The sequence below is a fragment of the Rhinolophus ferrumequinum genome, chromosome 7 (assembly GCF_004115265.2).
Source record: "Rhinolophus ferrumequinum isolate MPI-CBG mRhiFer1 chromosome 7, mRhiFer1_v1.p, whole genome shotgun sequence".
Classification (NCBI taxonomy): domain Eukaryota; kingdom Metazoa; phylum Chordata; class Mammalia; order Chiroptera; family Rhinolophidae; genus Rhinolophus; species Rhinolophus ferrumequinum.
In genome coordinates this window covers 50,293,233-50,318,040 of record NC_046290.1, presented here as the reverse complement: position 1 = coordinate 50,318,040, position 24,808 = coordinate 50,293,233, and the positions used below count along the sequence as shown (strand labels likewise).

Here is a 24,808-nt window from a genome sequence, read left to right as displayed (position 1 = left end):
GGTGCCAGAATTTAAACTTGAGTTATATGGTTCCAAAGCTCTTGCTCTTCTTATTTAATTCCAACGCTAAAAGACATGTTCACCCTGGAGGAGCGTAACAAGCTGTAGTGCAGAAAGTGTGCACTACAGGTATATAAAGTGGCTTATGCCCAGGTCCCACAGTGGGTAATACAGAGAGCACGTTCCCAGGAGAACAGAGGGTGACGTAATCCCTAAGACATGAGGTAAGAGAAAGATTCCGTGGAAGAGGCAGGAAGATTTGAAAGAGGTCTTGAAAGAACACTAGTAGATCTTCAACTGGCAGAGAAGATGAAGCAACCCAGAAGTTAAGAGGCATAGCATGAACAAAAACTGGGGCATGATGTATTTAAAGAAACTGAGTGGTACAGTTTGACTAGAGTAGAAAGTCTGGATCTGGGAGCTGTGAAAGGGACTAACCCTACTTCCCACAATCACCACACTCCCATTCTCCATACCATGTCCACTTCAAAAATCTTCAGAGTGCTGGGTTCTTTTAGGGGATTTTAGATTAATATAGTAACTATACATAAAATGGACTGAAGAAAGTGGGGGCAGGGTGGGACTAACCTGTAAAAAAAATCTGGATTAGCTGAGGTGGTAGTACTTAGCACCACCTCATTTAGGTACTTAATAAATGTTCCTTTAAAAAAAAAAAGCTTGAGATCAAATTTGTGTACTATACAATTTACCCTTTTAAACTGTACAATTCAATGGTTTTTAGTATATTCACAGTGTTGTGAATAGATCATCCATACCACCTAATTTTAGAACATTTTCATCACCCCAAAAAGAAATTCCATAACCATTAGCAGTTACTCTCCACCCCACGCCCAGCCACAGACAACCACTAATCTACTCTCTGTCTCTATAGATTTGCCTGCCTATTTTGGACATTTCATAATAGAATCATACAATATGTAGTCTTAATAAACGTTCCTGAATATGAATCAGAACTTCTGGAAGAGAGCTAGTTTCGAGAAGAAAATGATGAGTTTATGACGCAGTACTGTGAGACAATGATACCAATCAACTGGAGAAGACATAAACAGTCACCTGAAAATGCAACTAAATGTTTATGTAAAGCATTGTATCTTCCAGCTCCAAGATTCTAGGTCTCTCAGGTAGAGAAGACACTGAAACAATGAGGGAGGTTGAAATTCCCAAGGAAAAAGATTGTACAGCAGAGAGCTGACTGCATTTAAGAAGGCCTTTACTTATTATGGACTGGACAAAGAAATGAAAGAGAAAGAATCGCCTCAGAGACAGGAGAATCAGAACACGATTACAAAGACTACAGCAGGAGCCGCCTGTAGCGTGGAAGGCTGCAGGGTTCAGGGAGGAGGAAGATTGAAAAAAGACTAGGATTTAGTAACTTCAGAAAACTGACTTTCAATAGTATGTGTGTGTAGTTCAGAAAAGAAGTAAAAGCTTTAATCAGAGAAAATAAGTAGCAAATTTTAAATAGAAGGAAACACAGCCTAGCTTTTATAGTTTTAAGGAGGATAAAATACAAATGTGCAAGTAAAATATTTCAAGAGTGCAAGGTGTTCTTAAACATAAGGTACAGCTATTTATTTCTATGCATTCCTTATACATATTCGATCTCAAGTTACTGAACAGTAAAAAAAAATAAAGAAAAAAATGCTATCAGAACTTATTTTCTTTAAAGTGAGATCCACCAAAGTCTTTATCATTTTAAAACAGGTGTTATTCCCATGGTAACTGTATCATGCTTGACACATGTAGAATATCAAAAATATATATCCAAGACACAATTAAACTTTATATAAACAAACAAAACACTGATTTCTCCCCCACCTTATGTAATGAATGATTTTTTTTTTTTAAGGCTGTGAATACAGCCATGGGAATTCCATAGGAAGAAGTATAGATAATTGGGCAGTCACTGAAAACAAAATTCATGTCATAACCCAGCCTGAACCTGTCACCAGCTCAGCTAGTACTTGATACTCTTCTTTAGTGTCTTTAAATTTTAAATACAAATAAAATGTTCATACCACACAATAGTCTTACTTCTATTTATTAATCAGGCTAATATGTTCAATATTCAAAAAAAGAAATCAGAATACATAAAAAATAATCCAAATTTTTAAAATGAGGTTGAGTCTTCAATTCACGAAAAAAAGCCTTCAGTTAACAGAATTTTGAAATATTTCCTTTTCACAGGAAGTTAAAAATGTGATACAATTTTCTAAAATTTATCTATGCATAACTTTTTATTGTAAAAAGTAATCCTCAAAGAGCAAACTTTCACAAGAACAACAAAATGGCTAAAGGTTACAATGAAGTAAGAGGAAAATGGGAAAATGAGAACTGAACATGAGTTTCACTATAAAAATTTACAGACATAAAACTTCACTTACCTTTTTAAACATAACTAGTGAGATGACTGCTGATGCTGTGAAAAGTGCTGCTATGATTATCATCATGATTCCGACAGGAATATTATTGTTGAGACCGGTAAGGGATGAAATCCAACCACTATGAAATAATAGAAAGTATAATCAGGCAAATAAATCAATGCACACTTTAAAAAAAATAACAAAACAACTAACACATATTCAGCTCTTATGAGCCAGGCAATGTTCAAGTTCTTTATATGTGCTTACTCATTTAATATCTCACGATAAGATAATGCTGTTTTTAATCTCTATTTTTACAGACGAGGAACTGAGTCACAGAGATATTCAGTACTTACCCAAGGTCACACAGCTAATAAATGGCATAGTCTGAATTCAAATCCAGACACCAAACTCCAGCCTTAAGTGTGTACAACCAGATTTTATATTTTTTAAGCCTGTAAGTTCATTATTACTTTCTTTTAAAATTCATTTTAAATTCTGCTTAATTATGGAATATTTGCAAACCATATAACCAACAAAGGGTTAGTGTCCAAAATATATAAAGAACTTCCAAAGCTCAGCAGTTAAACAAAAAATTCAATTAGAAAATGGGCAAAAGATGAAGAGACATTTCACCCAGAGGATACAAAGATGGCAAATAAGCACATGAAAAGATGTTCAGCATCATGAGTCATTAGGGAAATACAAATTAAATACTCAGTTAGCTATCACTACACACCTATCAGAATGACTAAAATAAAAACAGTGACAATACCAAATGCTGATGAGGATGTGAAGGCTGAATCACTCACACGTTGTTGGGGGAAATGTACAATGGTACAGCCATTCTGGAAAACAGGCTGTCAGTTTCTTTAAAAACATTACATATGCAACTTTCATAAGAACCAGCAATTACAACCTTGGGCATTTATCACAGAGAAATAAAAACTTTGGTTCACAAAAAAGCCTGTTCACAAATGTTCATAATGGTTTTTTTCATAATAGCCCAAAACCAAAAACCAGAGTTCTTCCACTGGCGATTGGTTAAACAAAGTGTGGTATATCCATACCATGGAATCCTACTCAGGAATGAAAAGGAATGGTCTGCTAATATGCACGACAACCGGGATCAATCTCCAGAGAATTACGCTGAGTGAAAAAAGCCAAAAGATGCACACTGTATGATTCCATTTATATAACATTCTTGAACTAACAAAATAACAGACAGGACAGATCAGTGAGTGCTGGAGTTAAGGAGGGGATGGGGCAGGAGGGAGGGGAATGTAGCTATTAAAGGGCAGCAGAGGGATCCTTTGGTGATAGAAATGTTCCGCATCTTGACTGTATTGATGTCAAGATCCTGGTTTTCATACAGTATAATGTTACCATCTTGAAAAGTGGGTAAAGAGTACCTGGCATCTCTCTGCATTATTTCTTGTAACTATGTGAATCTACAATTAGCTCAAAATAAATACTTTCATTTTTTAAAATCTGAATTACATGAGGTCTTCAGACAGGTCATCCTGCATGCACCCTCACTACAGACTCCTGTGCTACTGCATTGCTACACATGCTGTTATGCTCAATTTTGACACTTTTTTCCTAAGTTTGCGATAAGAAGCAAAAGAAATTATTTCAACTTCATCGGGGTAAAAAAAAAAACTTGTGCTGCTAGCATAAGCAATATATTTGTTAATCAAACATTTAAAGCATTTCCTTTCCCATAAATGCCAAAGACTAAACTCTATTTAAAATGGTAATGAATGCTACTTTTTCCTAGAACTGATTTAAAGTATCTTTATAAATTTTCTGCATGTACATATGCCCATTAGGAGACGTGCAAAGCTACTGACAGGTGTCTGACTGCCAGTCACTACTCTGACTCAGTAGCATACTAAATGTAGCCCTCAATACACTCCAGTGACATGCTCATTTAGTTTATGTACACAGTGCAGCAAAGTTGCCTTGGGCATGCGTTTTAGCTTACAAGAATTCGACTGCATACAACTCAATTACAAGAGAAAGAAGAGAGGGAGGGATAATTTTAGAGATGTGTACTCTTCTACCCGCAGCTGTTTCATTCAAGGAATGTTTGCTCCAGAATGTATGAAGACAGGTGTAAGTCTGTTATTACCTTAGGAGGATCCAAATATTCTCAGTTTCTGAGTATACCCCACTGAATGACCATTTTGCCATGCTGAGAATGATTTTATTGTTTAAAGATATGTATATACGTGTATGCAGTAATTCCACTTTTCAAAGTTGATTTGTGTCTGTGCATTGGTGTGTGCATAAGAAAACATATTTGCACACCTAAAATAGGGTTTTACACATAATAGGTCCATCCCCTTTTCCTTAAAATCCTCGAATTTGTTTTCTCTCCCTTCCACAATCCTTGGCCTTCTTAACTATCTGATCACTCCTCAGTCTCCTTTTTACTCTTCCTCTTAATGCCCATTATATACACATTTTATTTAAACTAGATATAATGTGCTGTTTTTAAAAATGGGAACATAATTTTAAATGGAATGATTTGTCCAAAGGTTATTTATGCTTTAGAAAATTTTTAAAAAGTAAACAAAAAAATGCAATTATTAGTTTTGCTTACTTTTACTAATCTGGCTTTTCTATGTTAACTCTTTTTAGGAAGTCGAAAATTATATAAAGATACTACTAGATGAAAAGATTAACTAGAGTAATTAAAGTAAATGACTTACCAGTTGCCCCAGTTGTGAAATCCTGCAGCCTGTAGTACATGTACTGCAAACTGACAAATATAGACGAAGAAGAATACAAAGAATCTGAATGAACTGTCACTCCTTTTTAAAAAGGGGGGGAGGGGAGAAAAGGGAAAAATGTCACTTTTCTCTAATACTTTTACATTCACATGCAGACTTACATCAAACATGAAAAAAATGTTTTTAAAAATACAAGTGACAACTACCTTGAAATTCCAATAATAACATAATAATATATGTGAACCCTTTATCCAAATACTAGATATTATTCTAACCTCACTTTGTCCTTTCAATTTCCAACTGTGCTACAAAACTTCTTGGCAAAAAAATTTATTGTTTTCATTTTTTATTAACTAGCTTGACTGAATTATAATTAACATACAGTAAACTGCAGATCCCTAAAATATACAATTTGATACAGTTTGACATACGTATATACCCATGAACCTTGTCCAAAGAGTAAACATATCGCAAGTTCCCTTGCACAAGTAGGTAATCCCTCCCTCCCCACCCCACCACTTTGTCATTAGTTTTCATATTTTAGAGTTTTATATAAATGGGATCATATAGTATATATTTTTTCTTGTCTGCCTTCTTCCACTCAGCACAACTGAGATTCACTCATGTTGTTTCATGTATCAAAAGTCTATTACTTTTCACTGCTTAGTATTCCACTGCATAGACACACCACAGTTTTATGCAGTTTTATGCACCAAACAGACGTTTGGGTTGTTTCTAGTTTTTTACTATTACAACTAAAAAGTTGCTATAAGCATTCATGTGTAAGTCTTCATATGAACATATATATTTCCTTTTCTCTTGGGTAACTACCTAAAAGTGAAATGGCTGGAACACACGGGTGGTATATGTTTAACTTTTTAAGAAACTGCCAACCTGTTTTCCAAAGCAGTTATTTCATTTTACATTCCCAGTGGCAGTAAATGAGTGTTCCGGTTCCTCCACATCTCACTAACCACTTGGTATGGTCAGTCCTTTAAATTTTAGTCATTCTAATAGGTATATAGCGGTATCTAATTTGGTTTTAATTTGTATTTTCCTAATAACTAATGTTGAGCACTTCTCCACGTGCTTTCTGTTATCCATACGAATACTTGCATAAGAAGTCTTTAGCCCATCATTCTAGTTCCTCTGGAGCATGGTATTTCAGTAGGTACTTATCCTCTCCTTAACCCTGTCTCCACTGCTAAACCTTCTACTTCCTCTATCTCCTTCCTTCCTGTCAGTTAACAAAAGTCCTGAAGTTCTACCACTGATTTCCGCTACCTCCCTCTTCTCATTCACATCTCAATCCATTGTAACTTGGCCTCTCACATACTCCCCTCCAGAGACACATCAAAATCACAGGCATCTATGAATTTCCAAACTAAATTTCTCAAGTCCCGCTTTACTTTTCTTATGGCATTTGACACTGATTATCTTTTTTAAACATTCTTTGAACTTGATTTCCACAATATTACTCTCTCCTTCTGTCACTTCTCTGATCTAAACTGCTTCTCAGTCTCTATTTCAAGATCCACCTCCTCCACATCATATTGTAAAACTTGATTTTTATAGGAAAGCTCCCTAGGTGATTCTTGTATCTTCTAATGTTTGAAAACCACTGACTCTCCTATGAAAACAATTTTACAAAATGGGGTTGCATTCCCTGCCAAAAGCTATGCTCTTATCAAACAGAAAACTCATGAGCATGTTTTTTTTCCTACAAATATGCCTCTAAAACACTTTTCTCAACAGAGAATAATGAACAATAATACAGCTTGAGTTTTAACATATCTAGAATATATTTCATTAGATATGTTATTTCTCATGCTTTCTATCTTTTCACAAAAAATAGCTTAATATTAAACTTTTACTTTACAGTTCTATTATTCTTACACTACATGTTTCCTAACTACTTAATCATCTACTTTGAAATATCCTTTATTGCTCTAAACTCTCATGTACTCACATATACTTAAATTCTAATTTCATACTACAGGTCAAGTTAATAAGTATGTAGTGCTTCTTACCTATAGTAAAATGTCTTAAGATAAAAACAATTTATCTCATAGAATATTACCAAAAACAAGTAACTTTAATAAACTAAAAACTTTGACTTTATTGCCAATACCAATTCATCTTGAATTTCTTACTAAAAGGTTATGATCCTCTATATTACATTAATTTAAATCATTTTTTTGTCCATCTTAGATTGTGACTTGAAGAAAACATACACAGAACTCTTTCCTTGCATCACCATCTTAGCGCGTGCGAGACAGTTTCTTCTTGTTTGCTACCTGTATTTCAAAAATTAAACTCACAACTTGCTTTCATTTGATTAATAACTAAAGGGCATGCTAATGGATAAGAGAAATAATCATAAAGTCATTTATATTTATTGCCATAAACAGTGTATATGCATATACATATGCATATTGAAAATATATTTACTTATTTTAATATATATTACATATTTATTATCTATACATTACTTATATTTACTTATATATACATAAATATATGTATCATTCTGCTCTGTTCTACACCTAAACTAAACCATGTATGTTTCTTACATACCTTCTTTTGCTGTTCTAGGGACAATGCTACTCAGTTTATTTGTACTTCCTTTTAACATCAGGTGTGTACAAAATAAGCTATAACACAGAGCATCTAGAACTAACTCATCAAAAGATTTTTTTTTAAATATTCGTCTCATGCACCTTATTTCTATATTCACTGCAAACCTCAAATGTTGTTAAGTGCTAGGAATTTTAAAACTCTGAAGATAACATCTCCCTCTGTATCTCAGCTAGTCTTTAAGAGGGGTATCAGATAGTACTGATTTATTCTGAAGTGCAAATTATGCCAGATAGCACAATAGGATATCTTCACAACAGGTCTGCATGAAGAATAATAGCTTATTGAAAGAATATTGAAATGTTAGAAGAAACATTTTATAGATGGTGAAAAGAAAAACTGAAGAGCCTTTAAAACTTCTTTAAATTAAAAAAAAAAAGACCAAAGCCATAAGTCTCATGTTTAAGAAGGAACTTTCCTATAACTCTCAAATTAAAACCAAAAGATAGTGGAAAGGCTTTTGCTTAGAATATAGAAAACTGGAAAGAGCCCTGCTCTCAACCCTAAAAATAAAACAAAAGCTGGATAATCTGCAAAATCACAGCTGTACTTCAATCCATCAAAGGGCAACCAACCAACCAACTCAAGGAGAGACGCGAGACTAGCACTTGTTTACCTGGAGCAGACATCAAATGACATATAAGCAGGAAAGAAAAATTCAGCAAAAGCTTATAATGAATTAGTGAAGGCTAAGGGTTGGTTGGAATGTGAGCACAGAAACCCTAGGAGCCAAAGGCACAAGGGGAATTCACACTCACTCACAGGCTCTGCTCCACAGACCTCAGCGGGTGCTCAGAAGAAAGCCTGGAAGCAGGCCTCACTCCAGGTACCAGCCTGAAGGAGTAGAGCAGCAGGACCTGTAAACTCTCCTAACTTCCCTCAAAACCAAAGCCTTAAGTGAAGGGAAAGGGGGGTTAGCAAACCCCATCTTCCTCAGGGACAAGTGAAAAGCCAGTGCAGCTGGGAAAGGCCACAGAAAAAAACCTTGTAACACTAGAGGAGGGTCAGAAATATGTCCTTACCCACACTACTACAGAAACTTACAGAGGGGGAGGGGCAGGATCACCAGGAAGGCTGGACCACCCCACCCCAGAGACACAGCTTTCCTAAGACTGAGGCGGAAGCAGAACAGCAAAACAAATCCTGTCTTCAACCTGAACCCACCCTCTCCCCACCAGTAGGCTAACAAGCGTAAAGGAACAAGTAACAACAGTTTACTCCTAGGGGGAGACAGAGTGTGGAGAGAGTCTCTCTCAGAGGGGCAGGCACAAAGGGGAGAGCTAATGGAGCACACAAAGAAAGTACCTGTGAGAAAACAAGCTTCACCCTAACCATAAGGTAACAGCAAAGGAATCTGAGGTCTGTGGGGGTACTGAGCTGAATTATAGCAACAGCAACCAAAAAAAAACAAACAAACCTCAATAAATTCTTGACTGGACTGCCTGAAACACAACCCTCCACCAACGACTACCATATAAACACAGACACACTAAAATTCTCACAATAGAAAAGGCATGTCTGTTTCCATACATAAAACCTATTTAGCTGTCTTTATTGTCTTCAAAAGATATCCAGCTTTGAACAAGGCATAAAAAGAAACAAGAAAAAAACATTGAGAAGAAACAAAGTAATTAAAAAAAAACAAGACTCAGATATAACTCAGATGTTTGCACTAAAAAGATAAGGAATTTAAAATAACTTTGATTAATATGATAAAACTTCCAGTCAAAAAGATGGACAACGTGAAGAATAATCCCAGCATATATATAAGCTATAGGAAATATAAGCTATAGGAAATAACCAGACGGATATGGTAGAAATGAAAAACATGAAAACAGACATAAAGAATACTTCTGATAAGCTTATCAATACACTCAACTCAGCTGAGGGTGAAGCTGAAGACAGAAATTACACAAACTGAAATGCAAGGATAAAAAAGAGTGGAGAAAAAAGATCAAAGCATCCAAGAGCTGTAGCGCAATATCGAACAGTCAGACATATATTTATTTAATAGGAATTCCAGAAAGAGAAGAAAAAGTGGCAGAAGAACTATCTGAAGATACAATGACTGAGAATTTTCAAAAATTAACAAGACTCCAAACCACAGATCCAAGAACATTAGAAAACATTAAGGATATACACTGAAACACACAAGCACACACACACACACACACACTCCCTCTCTCTTCTCTCTCTCATATATTTTTCAAAACAACCAAAACCAGAATTAGTTTTGAAAAAAATCTTGAAGGCAGCAAGAGAAAAAAAATGAAATTAAATACAAAAGAACAAGAACAAGAATTATAGCCAACTTATCATCAGAACCTTCGCAAGCCAGACCACGTCAAAGTGATGTGTTTAAAGTACTGAAAGGAAAAAAATGTGAACCAGAATCCTATACCCAGTGAAAATATCTTTCAAAAATGGATGAAAAATAAAAGCTTTTTTCAGACAGAAACTAGAAAACTGGTTACCAGCAGACCAGTACTAAAAGAAATATTAAAGTAAATTCTTCTGACAAAAGATAAATTGTAAGTCAGAAACATAGATGTAAAGGAAAAAATGGAAAGCACTAAAATGGCATTAATGAAGGCAAACATAAATTCTCTTTTCCTTACTTTTAATTTTTCTAAGACACAAATGATTGTCTAAAGCAAAGTTAACAGCAATGTACCGAATGTTTCTAGTACATGTAAAACTAAAAACACGTAACAAACAGCACAAAGGATGAAGGGAGAAAATGGGAGTATCCTACTGGGAGGTCCTTAGTACACAGGAGTAAGAATGTTACTATTTGTACACAGACCAAGATTAATTAAAGATGTATATTGTGAAAACTCAGGTATCACTAAAAAAGATTTTGATAAGAGGTAGAATAATGAAGAAACAGGAGAACATAAAATCATTTACAAATACTCATTTGATCCATAACAAGGCAAAGAAGAATAAAAGAGAAACAAAGAACAGTTGGAACAAATAGAAAATAGCTTATAAAAAGACAGATTATCTTAGTCATACCAGATCAATAAATGTAAGTCGCATAAACACACTAATTAAAAGAGAAAGACTATCAACGTGGATGAAAAAGCAAGACCCAACTATATGTAGCCTACCAAAAAGAGCCTCTTTAAATATAAAAACATTGATAGGTTAAAAGTTAAAGACAAGCAAAAAAATAATATACAAACATGAATCAAAAAGAAGCTGGAGGAGTTGTAATAATTTTAAGTAGAAAAAGCATTATTACCAGGGATAAATAGGGACATTACATAATGATAAAGAAGTCAAAGCACAAAGAAAACATATAATAAATATATATCTACCTAACAAGAGAGTATCAAACTACGTAAGAAAAAACTGATAGAACTAAGAAACAGAAAAATCTACAATTAAACTTGGAGATTTCAGCATATCTATCTAAGGAATTGACAAAACAAGTACATAAAAAATCTGTACGGACACAGAAGACTTGAACAACACTATGAACCAGTTTGACCACAATCGTATTTACAGAACATTCTATCCAACTATAGCAGAATATACATTCTTTCAAGCGCACACAGGAAGTGTCATGTTTCAGACTTTTAAAAGCCCTAGCACTGCTACAGTCTAGTATGTGGATTTTCATATCAGCTTTTGCACTCAATCTGTCATATGAAATGTTAACTTTGGTTGAAAATTAGGAAAATCAGCTTCACACAGATACATAGTTTAAAAAGGGAGAACCTTAAGCTTCCTGAAGAAAACACCAAGGGTCCTTACATCACACTTAGAAAAACCATTATTATAATATAAATTCCTGCACTTTGAATATGGTTTTACACTTAAAATCAAATATCTTTATATAAAAACAATTAAATTGACTTTCTGGTTCATACGTATATACTCTATGTTTGTCAAGACATTAAAAAGGTGTTACAGTTCATTTCTTGATTTCAATTAGCAAAAATATTCTAATATAAAATATTCCAATATCCCCATGGATATTAAGTATGGTATAAAGAAACAAGACATAAATGCTGTCTATTGCCCAGAGACTGCTTGCTTTTAAGAAGTATAGAAGCTTAGAAGTAGCCAATCACTCCTAAGAAGTAAAAAGATGAACAAACTGAAAACTCAACAACTCTTAGATCTGAAAGAGAGTGAGGTCACAAAACTGCTACCCCAAAATTAGAGAGGCAGACTGGTGAATATGTAGTCAAGACTTACCAGCGCAAAAAGCCCTGAGCAGAAACCTCCACCGAAACCAGTGCCACTGTAGGAAAACCTGAACTGTAATTGACGAATTGCTGGGGGCTCCGAGTGTACAACTCAGAGTTAAAAACTCCAAGGGGGACCTACTCATAGGGAAGCCCCACATTTGTGAGTTTTACCACCAACAGCTCAACCTGGTTCTCACAGTGAATACTGGGGAAAATCTCTTCATGCCTCCAGCAGGAAAAGGGAAAAGACACTATTTGGAAACTATTTGGAAATACTCCAGAGCACTCTATTTTTCACAAGGTCTGCCCTCAGGAAAAACTAATTAACAAAAGCCTAACGTGCTGGGATTTTTAGCAGAGTCCAGCTTATGTAAAAAAATAATCTAAATGGAGCCACTTTAAAATGGAATCAGAGCTGCCATCCTAGAGAAACTGCCCTGCACACCACCTTATGCCTCAAACCTTTGGAACCTTTGGACTGAGCCTAAAGCAACACTGTGTCCCAAAGAACTGTTTGCAAAGATAACAAGAAAGCAGATAATGTGTTTCCCCGAAAATAAGACCTAGCCGGACAATAAGCTCGAATGCATCTTTTGGAGCAAAAATTAATATAAGACCCGGTATTATTTATATTATATTTATTATATTATAAAGACCTGGTCTTATAGTAAAATAAGACCCAGTATTACATTATATTTTATTTTATTATATTATATTAGGCCCCGTCTTATATTATATTGAAATAAGACCGGGTCTTATATTAATTTTTGCTCCAAAAGACACATTCGAGCTGATTGTCCAGCTAGGTCTTATTTTCAGGGAAACACGCTAAGTGTTAGTCACAGCTGAGGTATGAAGTATACTCTAGTTAGATTTCCGATTCTGCACAGACATTTTAGATTTCCCTGGAGTTTCCAACTGTCTTTTGTTATTTTTTAGATGTACTTATCAGTAACTGATCACTATTCTCTCCCTAACTGGTGTAAATCTCTTAACACATTCAAATTCATGAAGGATTCTATTTTATCTTCCTGAAGCTGTTTCTCTTAAAATCTTCTGACTTGCTCAAATCTGAATGAACAGAGCTCTGGGGTGGCCACCAGTTATCTTGAGACCTTGCTTCAATATATCCTGGGAATAAGCTAGGCTAGACCTCTCTCTTATGTTTTCTGCATCCCACATTTTCCTTTGTCTTTGTTGACTCCCTCATTTCGGCAGAGCGCATCATTTATTCTAGTAGAGTCCTGAGATATAACACAGGGAAGGCATACTTGCTGAAATTCTGTTGTCTATAATATCTTTACTCGGACAATTTGATAGTTTGAGTGTAGAATTCTAAATTAGAAGGTATATTTCCTTCAAAATGAAGCTGTACTCGATTGTCATCTAGCTTTCAGTGTTGCTATTTGAAAGACTGATGTCATCATGATTCATGGAACATAAGTTCTAGAAATTTCCTAGAAAGCAGAATAAAACAAAATGATAGATAATATGAAAAAAATATATTAGATTTTCTTCTCAACAATCCCAATATCTAATTAAAAAGGAGTTTTACTAAAAACACAAAGAAAACAGAGAGAAAGAACTAATCAAAGAAATAAAATAAATTTTCCCAGAATTTAAGGACCTAAGTCTCCAGATTAAAGAGGTTCAGAGAGTAACCAGTTTGTAATAAATGAAAAATATACCTTCACCAAGACCCATTTTCATTAACTTTCAAACACCAGGGAAAGAGAGAAAATCTTAAAACGTTCCCAGAAAAGGAAAAAAAAATGAGCTCCATAAAAGATTACGAATCAGAATGGCATCAGATTTCTCAACATTAATACTAGCCATTCCCTTGCTAAAAGCCAAGGGTATGATGCTTTCAAAATTTTAAGGGCTATAATTTCCAACCTATAAGTTAAATGTGTAGTAAGAAATAAGCATTTCCAGATGTGTTAAGACTCTAGAAAAAGAGAAATCTCGTTTATACCAGTTTCTCAGCAGTCTACTAGAGGATGTGCTATACCAAAAAGGATAGAGTAAACCAAAAAGAAAAAAAGAAAAAGAAAAAGAGAGTTAAGACCCTGGTACAGAAATCTAACACAGAAGAGAAAGAAAAGGAAATGTCAGAATAACAGAAACCAACCAGTTCAAATGAGGGGAGGATAATTGAGGACTCTAAAAAAGATGTCTCTATGGAGAAAAAGAAATGAAATCGAGATCACCTGACATATTTGACAATAGTTTTTCAATTATGCCAGAGAATATGGAAGGAATTGGAAGGAGGGTGGGTAGGTGGGTGTGTATAAAATGAAGCAAGAGACCAAAACAAGGCAACTATTTACGGTAGTAATTGTAGTTGTACAAAAAAAAAAAAAGAAAATGTAGTAATATACTAAAAAGTCCAGATGTAAATACTATTTACATAGTAAACAAGGAACTCCTAATATTAACCTAATCTAAAATTATATTCCATGTAATGGAAGGGCTGTGGGAACAAAGGGTGTATGTGTTGGTGTAAAAAGCTCGTGGAGCCCCACAAGCTATAGAAAAGTTAATACTCATCATGCCTAGCAGGAAATGAGTGTAAGACACCTGAAAGTTGAAAATCAGGAAACAGAAATTCACTTCCATCATGACAGAGTAATGAAGTCAACAAATCCTCTCCTCCCCTAAAACTAAAGCTAGACAAAATTCAGAAACAACCATTTCAATGCTCTGACCAAAGGCATAAATAAACTGAGAATATTTATACATGAAAACTGAACTTTGGATAAGAGCAACGTCAGTCTGTTAGCATTCTCACCTGGAACTGCTTGTTCCCTTCTCCCATAATTCTCTTGGCAAGATATTTCAATGAGGGTAGAATAAGCCATGAAAATCAGCACCTTCACTGCAGTTCCCAGGGGTGACTCACACGACCAAATGGGATTTATCCCACAAATGTGTGCATGAAAAAGGGGCTACACAATAAACCTGACAAGCTGGGGGGGGGGGGGGTCGGGGAAGGTAGTGGGGAGCACATGGCAGGCCTGACAAGCTCAGTAACTGAAAGTAACCACACAGGATGGTCTGATCATAAATTTCTAATTGGTAGGTAGTCAAAATCCCAGGCCTATAGCTTCCTTTGCAAAGGAAAGGAGCTCTCTTCATTGTTCTTGCAGATCTAGGATAACATACCTTTAAAATGTCAGAGTAATTTTCTTTTCCTACTCCTCAAAGGCACAACCACTGGCACCAGAACACAAGACCTCTAGAGCATGAGACCACAGAATCCCTCATTATCTTGTTCTCCAAATACTATCTCTAATGTGCTGTAAATATTAACTGTCCTGTACCCACCGACGTACAAGTGTTCTTCCATTTTGCCTTTTATCCAATCTTAGAGATTTCCCCACTATGCTTTCTCCCACCTCCTTAATCTACTACCTTTTTACATCTTCTCCTTTGGTTCTAATATATCAAATATGCTGCAAAACTGCCATTCTCCAGAGTATTTGAGATCTTGCTCCCCAATATATGGCATCAGTTTGGCTCAAATAAACTCAGAAAAATTCTCTACAGGTCTGGACGTTTCTTACATCGTTGACAGTTGATTCAATATCTGAAAAATCAATCAATGTAACTCACTATATTAATAGAATAAAGACACAAAACCTCATAATTATCTCAGCAGACACAGAAAAAGCATCTGGAAAAAAAAATCTAACACTATTCAGGATTAAAAAAAACTCCCAACAAACTGAAAATATAAGAGAGGTTCCTCAAACCAAGGGGTTGGGAGTTGGGGAAAATGGGAAGAAGTTGGTAAAAGGGTACAAACTTTCACTTATGAGATACAATGTCTAAGGATCTAAAGTAGAGCATAGTGACTATAGCTGATAAAATTATATAACTGAAATTTGCTAACGGAGATCTTAAGAATTTTCAACAACAATTAATAAAAGGTAAACATATGAGGTGATGAATGTGTTAATTAACCTCATTGTGGGAATCTTCTCACATTGTATACGAGTATCAAATCATCACTATACTTTAAATATATTACAATTTTGTTTCTCAATTATACCTCAATAAAGATAAAAAATGAAGGTGAAATGAAAATGGTTTCAGTAAAATAATAGGGAATTCATTGCCAAGCAGACCTAACTAAAACAAATAAAAGAGATAATATTAAAAGAATACATAAAGGGACGTCATCAAAATGGCTGCGTGAGGTGAGCCTCTGTAAAGCTCCCCTGGAATTTACAACTAATCGAACAACAATAACTCCACAAAGGACTCCCTGCACAGCAGGCAGGCAAGATGAAAAGGCCCACTACTGAATTCACCTAAAGGTGGGCGAATCGCGGGAGCAGGGGAGCGGGGAAGGGAGAAGTGCGGAGATGGAGCCAAGGAGGCGCAGGACACAGACCTAGCTCAGTCTACAGATGCAAAAATCCTAAACAAAATTCTAGCAAATCGAATACAACAATGCATTAAAAAGATTATTCATCACGACCAAGTGGGGTTCATCCCCCGGGCACAAGGATGGTTCAACATCCACATATTCATCAATGTGATACATCACATAAACAAAATAAAGGACAAAAATCATATGATTATATCAATTGATGCAGAAAAAGCATTTGACAAGATACAACCTCCATTTATGATTAAAACACTTAATAAAATAGGTATAGAAGGAAAATACCTTAACATAATAAAGGCCATACATGACAAGCCCTCAGCTAATCTCATAATTAATGGTGAAAAACGGAAGCCCTTTGCTCTACATTCAGAAACACGACAGGGCTGTCCCCTATCACCTCTGCTTTTCAACATAGTGTTGGAAGTCCTTGACAGAGCAATCAGGCAAGAGAAAGAAACAAAAGGCATCCAAATTGGGAATGAAGAAGTTAAATTATCACTCTTTGCAGATGACATGATGCTATATATAGAAAATTCTTTAGAATTTTCTAAAGACTCCACCAAAAAGCTATTAGAAACAATCAACGAATACAGTAAAGTTGCTGGCTACAAAATCAACATACAAATGTCCATTGCATTCCTATATACTAACAATGAAATCTCAGAAAAAGAAATACAAAAAACAGTTCCTTTTGCAATTGCAGCAAAAAGAATAAAATACCTAGGAATAAACTTAACCAAGGATGTGAAGGACCTATATGCTGAAAACTATAAGACATTTTTGAAAGAAATTGAAGAAACAAAGAAATGGAAAGACATTCCATGCTCATGGATTGGAAGAATCAACATAGTTAAAATGGCCATATTACCCAAAGCAATATACAGATTTAATGCAATCCCCATCAAAATCCCAATGGCATTTTTTAAAGAAATAGAACAAAAAATCATCAGATTTGTTTGGAACCACAAAAGACCCCGAATAGCCAAAGCAATCTTAAGAAAAAAGAACAATACTGGAGGTATCACACTCCCTGACTTTAGCTTGTACTATAGGGCTACAATAATCAAAACAGCATGGTATTGGCAGAAAAACAGACACATAGACCAATGGAATAGACTTGAGAACCCAGAAATAAAACCACATAAATATGGACAGATAATTTTTGGCAAAGAAGCTAAAAACACACAATGGAGGAAAGACAGCCTCTTCAATAAATGGTGCTGGGAGAATTGGATAACCACGTGCAAAAGAATGAAACTTGGACTGCTATCTGTCACCATGTACCAAAATTAATTCAAAATGGATCAAAGACTTAGCGTAAGACCTGACACAATAAACTGTATAGAAGAAAACATAGGTACTAAACTTATGGACCGTGGGTTCAAAGAGCATTTTATGAATTTGACTCCAAAGGCAAGGGAAGTAAAAGCTAAAATAAACGAATGGGACTATATGAAACTTAAAAGATTCTGCACAGCGAAAGAAACCATCGACAAAACAAAGAGGCAACCAACTGAATGGGAGAGGATTTTTGCAAACAGTGCCTCCGATAAGGGGTTAAAATCCAAAATATACAAGGAACTCATGAAAACTCAACAACAAAAAAACAAACAACCCAATTGAAAAATGGGCAGAGGACCTGAAGAGACAGTTCTCTAAAGAGGACATACAAATGGCAAATGGACATATGAAAAAATGCTCAACATCACTAATCATCAGAGAAATGCAAATAAAAACCATAATGAGATATCACCTCACCCCAGTCAGAATGGCTATCATCAACAAGACAAATAGTTACTAGTATTGGAGAGGCTGTGGAGAAAAAGGAACCCTCATACACTGTTGGTGGGAAAGCAGACTGGTGCAGCCGTTATGGAAGGCAGTCTGGAGGTTCCTCAAAAAATTACGAATAGGATTACCATATGATCCAGCAATCCCTCTCCTGGGTATCTACCCAAAAAATCTGAAAACATTTATACATAGAGACAAGTGTGCTCCAATGTTCATTGCAGCTTTGTTTACGGTGGCCAAGACATGGAAACAACCAAAATGTCCTTCGATAGAAGAATAGATAAAGAAGTTGTGGTATATATACACAATGGAATACTATTCAGTGATAAGAAAAGATGATATAGGAACATTTGTGACAACATGGATGGATCTTGAGAGTATAATGCTAAGCGAAATAAGTCAGACAGAAAAAGCAGAGAACCATATGATTTCACTGATATGCGGTATATAAACCATAAACAACAAAAGAACAAGACAAACAAATGAGAAACAAAAACTCATAGACACAGACAATAGTTCAGTGGTTACCAGAGGATAAGGAGGGTGGGGGATGGGAGATGAGGGTAAGGGGGATCAAATATATGGTGATGGAAGGAGAACTGACTCTGGGTGGTGAGCACACAGTGGGATTTATAGATGATGTAATACAGAATTGTACACCTGAAATCTATGTAATTTCACTAACAATTGTCACCCCAATAAATTAAAAAAAAAAGAATACATAAAAACTTCATTAATCTAAAAGAAATCAAAGAAAGAAAAAAAGTATATGATATGTTTTACACAGTAAGTAGTAGATATAAACAGGAAGACAATAAATATAAATATAAATAAATATAAACCAGTAATTATTTTAAACAGAGACCGAAAAAAAAACAAACACAATTAGAAGCCTAGATTATCAGACTAGATTTTTTAAAGTTTATTTTTATCTGGGAACCTACATATGCCTTAAGTATAAATCATGATTTCCTCTACCTTGTTTCCCCGGAAAATAAGACCTAGCCTGACGATCAGCTCTAATGTGTCTTTTGGAGCAAAAATTAATATAAGACCCCGTCTTATTTTACTATAAGACCGGGTATGGTATGGTATGGTATGATGATATGATATGATATGATATATGATTGATATATAATACTGGGTCTAGTTTTACTATAAGACCGGGTCTTATATTAATTTTTGCTCCAAAAGACGCATTAGAACTGATTGTCCGGCTAGGTCTTATTTTCGGGGAAACATGGTAGCTCAGACTGGGGAACCAAAAGACAATGAACTAAAAGCAGCAAAAGATAACTGTTTTGTGGATCATCAAAGTAAATGATAAAACCTAACAAAAACAAAAAAGTAAAACATTCATTCCAGCTACCTTTTGTTGACCACCTATAAAGCCAAATATTTTGCATACATTACCTCTAATTCTCTTATTAACTCTGCAAATATTATCACCAGTTTACACTCAACAAACTGCAGCACTAAGCGGTTTTACTGCATTTTCCTAGAAGCACACAACTTTTAAAAGGGAAAGCCAGAATTCTAATCCTTTCTCAGTATGTTTCCAATAGTTATACTTTTTCAACAACACACTGCCTCATTAATAATTACCTAATATTTTAGAGTATTTATATAATGCTTAGTGATTTGTAGAAGCATAAAATTAAGAACATAGTTACAATCTTTTAAAACCATGTAAAGGACAAAGTGACAACTCCAAGTTTAATTCTGATACATAATAAACAACTTTTAAAAGCACATACACCTCCAAGTTCCCTATGTAATTTTCCTTCAAATTCAGGCAATGGGATTACCTTATGAAGGACAATATCTTTTAAGTATTATCACTAAAAGGAGCTCTTGGTTGAAAATGAAGAGACATCATATTCATATAGAACAGTAGTTTATACAGTTTGAAAACCATCTTTTTCATGAACATTCTGATATTCTGATGGTGTCAATAAACAGGACTTTTTACCCCTGTATCAGAGAAAAATACTAAAAATTTAAATCCTCAAAAGGTAACTCTAAGAGAAGACTAACTTGAAAATAATTGATCTTATATTTATACAAGTATCACTGAGTATGATATCAACATTAACTTCCTTTGGAATTCAAACATTTTTGGGGTGTCTGAGTATCACTCAATTGTTACATGTGAATTCTATTAGCCAAAGTTTCAGAAATGCCTACCTTTAAATAACTTATATTACACATTTCTAAGGGCAAATACCATGTCTCTTTTTCTCTCCTGCCTAGTATACTGTCAGTGTTCAATGAGTAATTAATTTAACCTTTGGGTACTTTATATTTTCCAACTATTTGAAATTATAAGTTATTTATCTTAATAATAATATCTCTCTAAAAGAATCAAGTGAATTAATGAACTTTCAAATGAAATACCAAAAAAGAAACTCAGATGACACTGGAAAACCAACTTTTCATGCATAATAACTAATTTAAAGATGATTATTCCTAAATGGAATCTACCTTTATCACATTTAAAAATGACTGTATGTAATTATCAGTATGACTTATTATATATGATTATTGAATATAATCAAATGCAGATTTGAATTTTCAACGAATTTTAAGGCTATTATCAAATGCTTTAACTCAATCTAAAGGCATTTTATAATTCAGTAAAACAATCATAGTTTTCTTCTCAGGTTTGAGTTAATACAAAAAAACAGTTTACTTATATATTATTTATTAAGCAAATTACGAGTTCGTGATAACAAGGTTAATCATTAAAAGGAATTTCTTGAAATACGGAGTTTCTTTACTTTTAGACTGAGTCAACAGGGAGGCAAAGGAACAGATAAACTATATATGGCAATTAAAAATGTAGCTCCAACTGACTATGAGAGAACAAAGAATGGATCATTCTAGGATAAAGACTTCCTGCTAAGCTCTCTAGTTATTTTTTAGCACTCCACCACAAAATTAACAGCTACTCTAGAAATATGGAATTATCACCCATCTACAAGAAAGAAAAAAAATTCTCTGGGCAACTGAAAAACCAAATCTAATCACATTCTCAAACCTAATGTCTCCTCTAACTTGTATGGTTGCAATGACTGGTTTATTCTAAAATCAACCCCTGCCATGCTGTTCTGATTGCTAACTATTCTTTTCCTCAATTATAGGGAAACCTGGAGAAATAAAATTTGCAGTAGACATTTACATAATTTTATGGAAGAAGAGGCACATATATCATTAGCCAGAGACGAATAAAACGTGAAAAACTTTTTAAAAGCACTTTAGCTTCACTCAAGGGTCTAATTAATAAAAACTGAATGTTTTCAATAACAACTTCTCTTTAAAAATATGTGAGTCTGGTCTAAAAAGTGTTAGTTACCCATTTTCTACTGACTTATGTAGTATGTTCAGACGCTTGTGTTTCATTTCTTAATCACCAGTCTTGAAACAGAATATGAAACACGCATATCTTCTGACTGCCCTTTCTCAAAAGCAGTAATCCTAACTGATCTCAAATATAACACTTACATGAATAAGTAAAGTCTATTTAAAATCCCATATTTAATATAAATGATCATATCCAATGTATGTGGTTTGAGAGTTTCATATTTAAGGAGAAATGTGTCATTAATAAGTATTTAACAAACTTCACTAGGTACTTCCAAAGAGACTTCACAGATTCAGAAACACCTGACAATCTGGGTGAAGAAAATCCCCAAGGTATACACTGAGAAGGTATATTAATGATTTCAAATATTTTAATTTCGACTTTCCCCATAAAAAATTTTTCTTCACAGTTCTGCTCTGAACAGTAAAACTAATTAACATATTTGTGATACACTCTAAAGGGGTGAGATGCAGCTAAGAACTTAGACTATAGATTAATAATGCCAGAAGTAAAAACGTTCCACAAAGCATTTTTATTTCAATGGCAAAGAAAAGGGAATAAAAAGGAACTGATTTCAAGTAATAAAAGGTAAAAGCTGGCTTTTAATAGTTGCTTTTGGCTACATTGGTCATAGAAGGTTTAAAATCCAAAGTCTGTAGTCTCAGGTCACTTTTAAAATCTCAAAGACATCCCCATTCCCACCCAGAAGCATCACAGTAGATATATTGGTAACGTGATGAAAGCAGGCAGGCAGAGTCCTGATGTCAAAAATTTTAAAACGTTGTGATCCAGGCTTAAATAACAAGGAAAAGAACAGCTGTAACTCTCTTCACCGATCATGCAAGGAGTAAACAGGTCCCTTCAATTCCTTTACATCCTACATCACAGGGGAACCTCACCCCACTCCTTGACAACCAACCTCCCATATTTCAATATATCCAAAAGTTCTTTCCTCATTTTCCCTGCTCCTATTTTCTTCCCTTCATTCTATTTCTAACCAATTTAGTTTTTGTTGAATGATACCTTTTCTCTCCAAATTCCCTAATCTCTCTTTTCCTTCCATTTTTTTCCATTTACATATCTGGGTTTCTAAATTCCGTTTTGTTTGCCTGTGTTGTGGGGGGGAAAGGGAATTGATACACATTGTGGTTAATCAAAGAAATTGTATGTTGAAATGGAAAAAAAGTTAAAGAACTGAATGTGGCCCTTTAATTTACCTAACATATCATCTGCACAACACATGCCTGTTTCCTGGTAATGCTGCCCCTCATCAGTGAGAGTTGAAAGAGGTTCATTACTCATAAATTACTCAAATAAAAATGCATTGATAAATGATTGAATACATGGACTCAAAACAGGGCTATCATCTAAATCAGCATCTCCCAATGTTTGTTTCTTAAAGTAGTCCAAAACGTATTTCACATACAAAAAATAATCGTTTCATGGTCAAATCACAAAGCACACTAGGCTGTTAAAGAGTCTAAAAAATTCTAAAATGAAGAAACTTGTTTAACTTTACCAGCCCGCTATTCCCCAACTTAAGCAGATGAACCCTTTTTTACACAACACCTATTAATATCCCACAGAAGATACATTTAGGAAATGTTAATCCTAACCATTGATTAAAATATACCATGCAAAGTATTATATTTAATTACTCTTACAATCTAGTTTTAAAATGTTACTGTCTTTTGAGAAACCAAAAATTAATATACACAGAAAATAATTACCAAGTTGCTAGGTGAAAGTGACTCACTTTAAATATCCCATGTATATTTACCTTACCCAGGTTCATTTAAGACTTAGGCTGTAATCACCACTTGTGACATTTTTTGAAAGGGGAAATGAAGAGTAAAATTTTCCTTAAAGTCAATTGTATCATATGGAATAGAATCTTTTACAACTATTAAGACCTAATACCTTCTCATTTTTCATTCATTCATTTTCATATTTAATCTTTTTCTCAAGTGGGAGAAAAGAATGGGATTTTATGACTTAAAAAACCTAATGAATACATAGGCATGTTATATATGGCCTTTTCTGAAGGTATATTATAATACAATAATAAAAATTTTTTAAATGAAAATGTGTCAATTTTGTCTAAAAGGATTATGTACCATGAATGACTGACTTCACCGTTTTAAAGAACACATTTTAATGTACATTTTACCTGAAAGCTCCATAAAGTGGTCTGTACCAACAGACAAACGAACAAGGAGTAAAAAGCAAGAACCACAGGATACTCAGTCCAAAATCAACCCCTCGTGCAGAATCAACACAAAACCAAGCCAAGCATCCGAAGATATTTAGAAACAGTGTTACAGCGTGGACTGTGGAATCAGAAAACAAAATAGAAAACAAATGTTTACATTCAATTTATGAGTTCATTCAACTAAAGTTATAAATGAAAAAATACTTCCTAAGAACAATGTATTCTACCCATTTTTCAAAACACGGCTGTTTCTTACACATTTGAGTTGAAAACAGTAATCACAGGAAAAGGAGTCCTAATACACACACTGGCAAAAATTCTTTTGGCCCTCTCCTAATAGGCAATTACAGAGCTAAACCAGAGAAGCATTACCGTAAGGTCTTCTTCCCTAAGAAGGAAACATGTGATTTGTCCCTTGATCCGAGGCCCAAGAAGAAAAGTAGTGCCTGCCAAGAAAATAACCAGGACTTGGAAGGAAAAAGATCCTTCACTCAGAGCTGTTTTTACAGAGTGGTTTGTAGGCTTCTGTCAGAGCCGACTACACACAGAAGAGAAAACTTGAGAAGTGTCCTGTGCAATCTCATTATAACATTTTTAAGCAATAAAATTAATTAGAATCATTGGACTAAAAATATTAATACGTAGAAATTTCCAGTGACTATGTAGTCAATCTATGAAGATTATTAATTCAACTTCATCGAGTTGTCCATTTTCTAAAGTTCTTGGATAAAAACAGCATTTTGGTAGAGAATTAAACTTATTTTAAAAAAATAAAAAATAAATAAAGTACACTATGATGCATTTCAGCTCCTTTGGCAGACCTTTCTTTAGTTAGCACAAATAGATTTTGGCAAACTCTTCAATATGTTGTTAATAATTACTTTCCCTGACGGACCAAAAACAATAACATCTGAGTACCGTCTAACTATACTATGATCCTAAAGAACCACATTTATCCATTATAAATAATTAATAATTTTTAAAAAGGACTTTGAAATATTTATTCACAGGCTGAATTTATTATAGGAAATAAATTCTTTCAGGAGTTAATAATTTTCAATGTAAATTATCAATGCAATAAAAA

At 34.5% G+C, this 24,808-nt stretch overlaps 1 protein-coding gene across 1 annotated transcript in view; it reads right to left on the bottom strand.

The window, feature by feature from the left end:
* SCAMP1 (secretory carrier membrane protein 1) overlaps positions 1-24,808 on the bottom strand; it is an 87,158-nt gene that overhangs the window by 15,774 nt on the left and 46,576 nt on the right. Inside the window, exons 6-8 of the mRNA XM_033110563.1 lie at positions 23,683-23,842; positions 5,102-5,203; positions 2,406-2,523 (exon numbers count right to left, since the gene is read on the bottom strand). Coding sequence (XP_032966454.1) covers positions 2,406-2,523; positions 5,102-5,203; positions 23,683-23,842 — 380 coding nt within the window. The remainder of the gene's footprint in view (positions 1-2,405; positions 2,524-5,101; positions 5,204-23,682; positions 23,843-24,808) is intronic.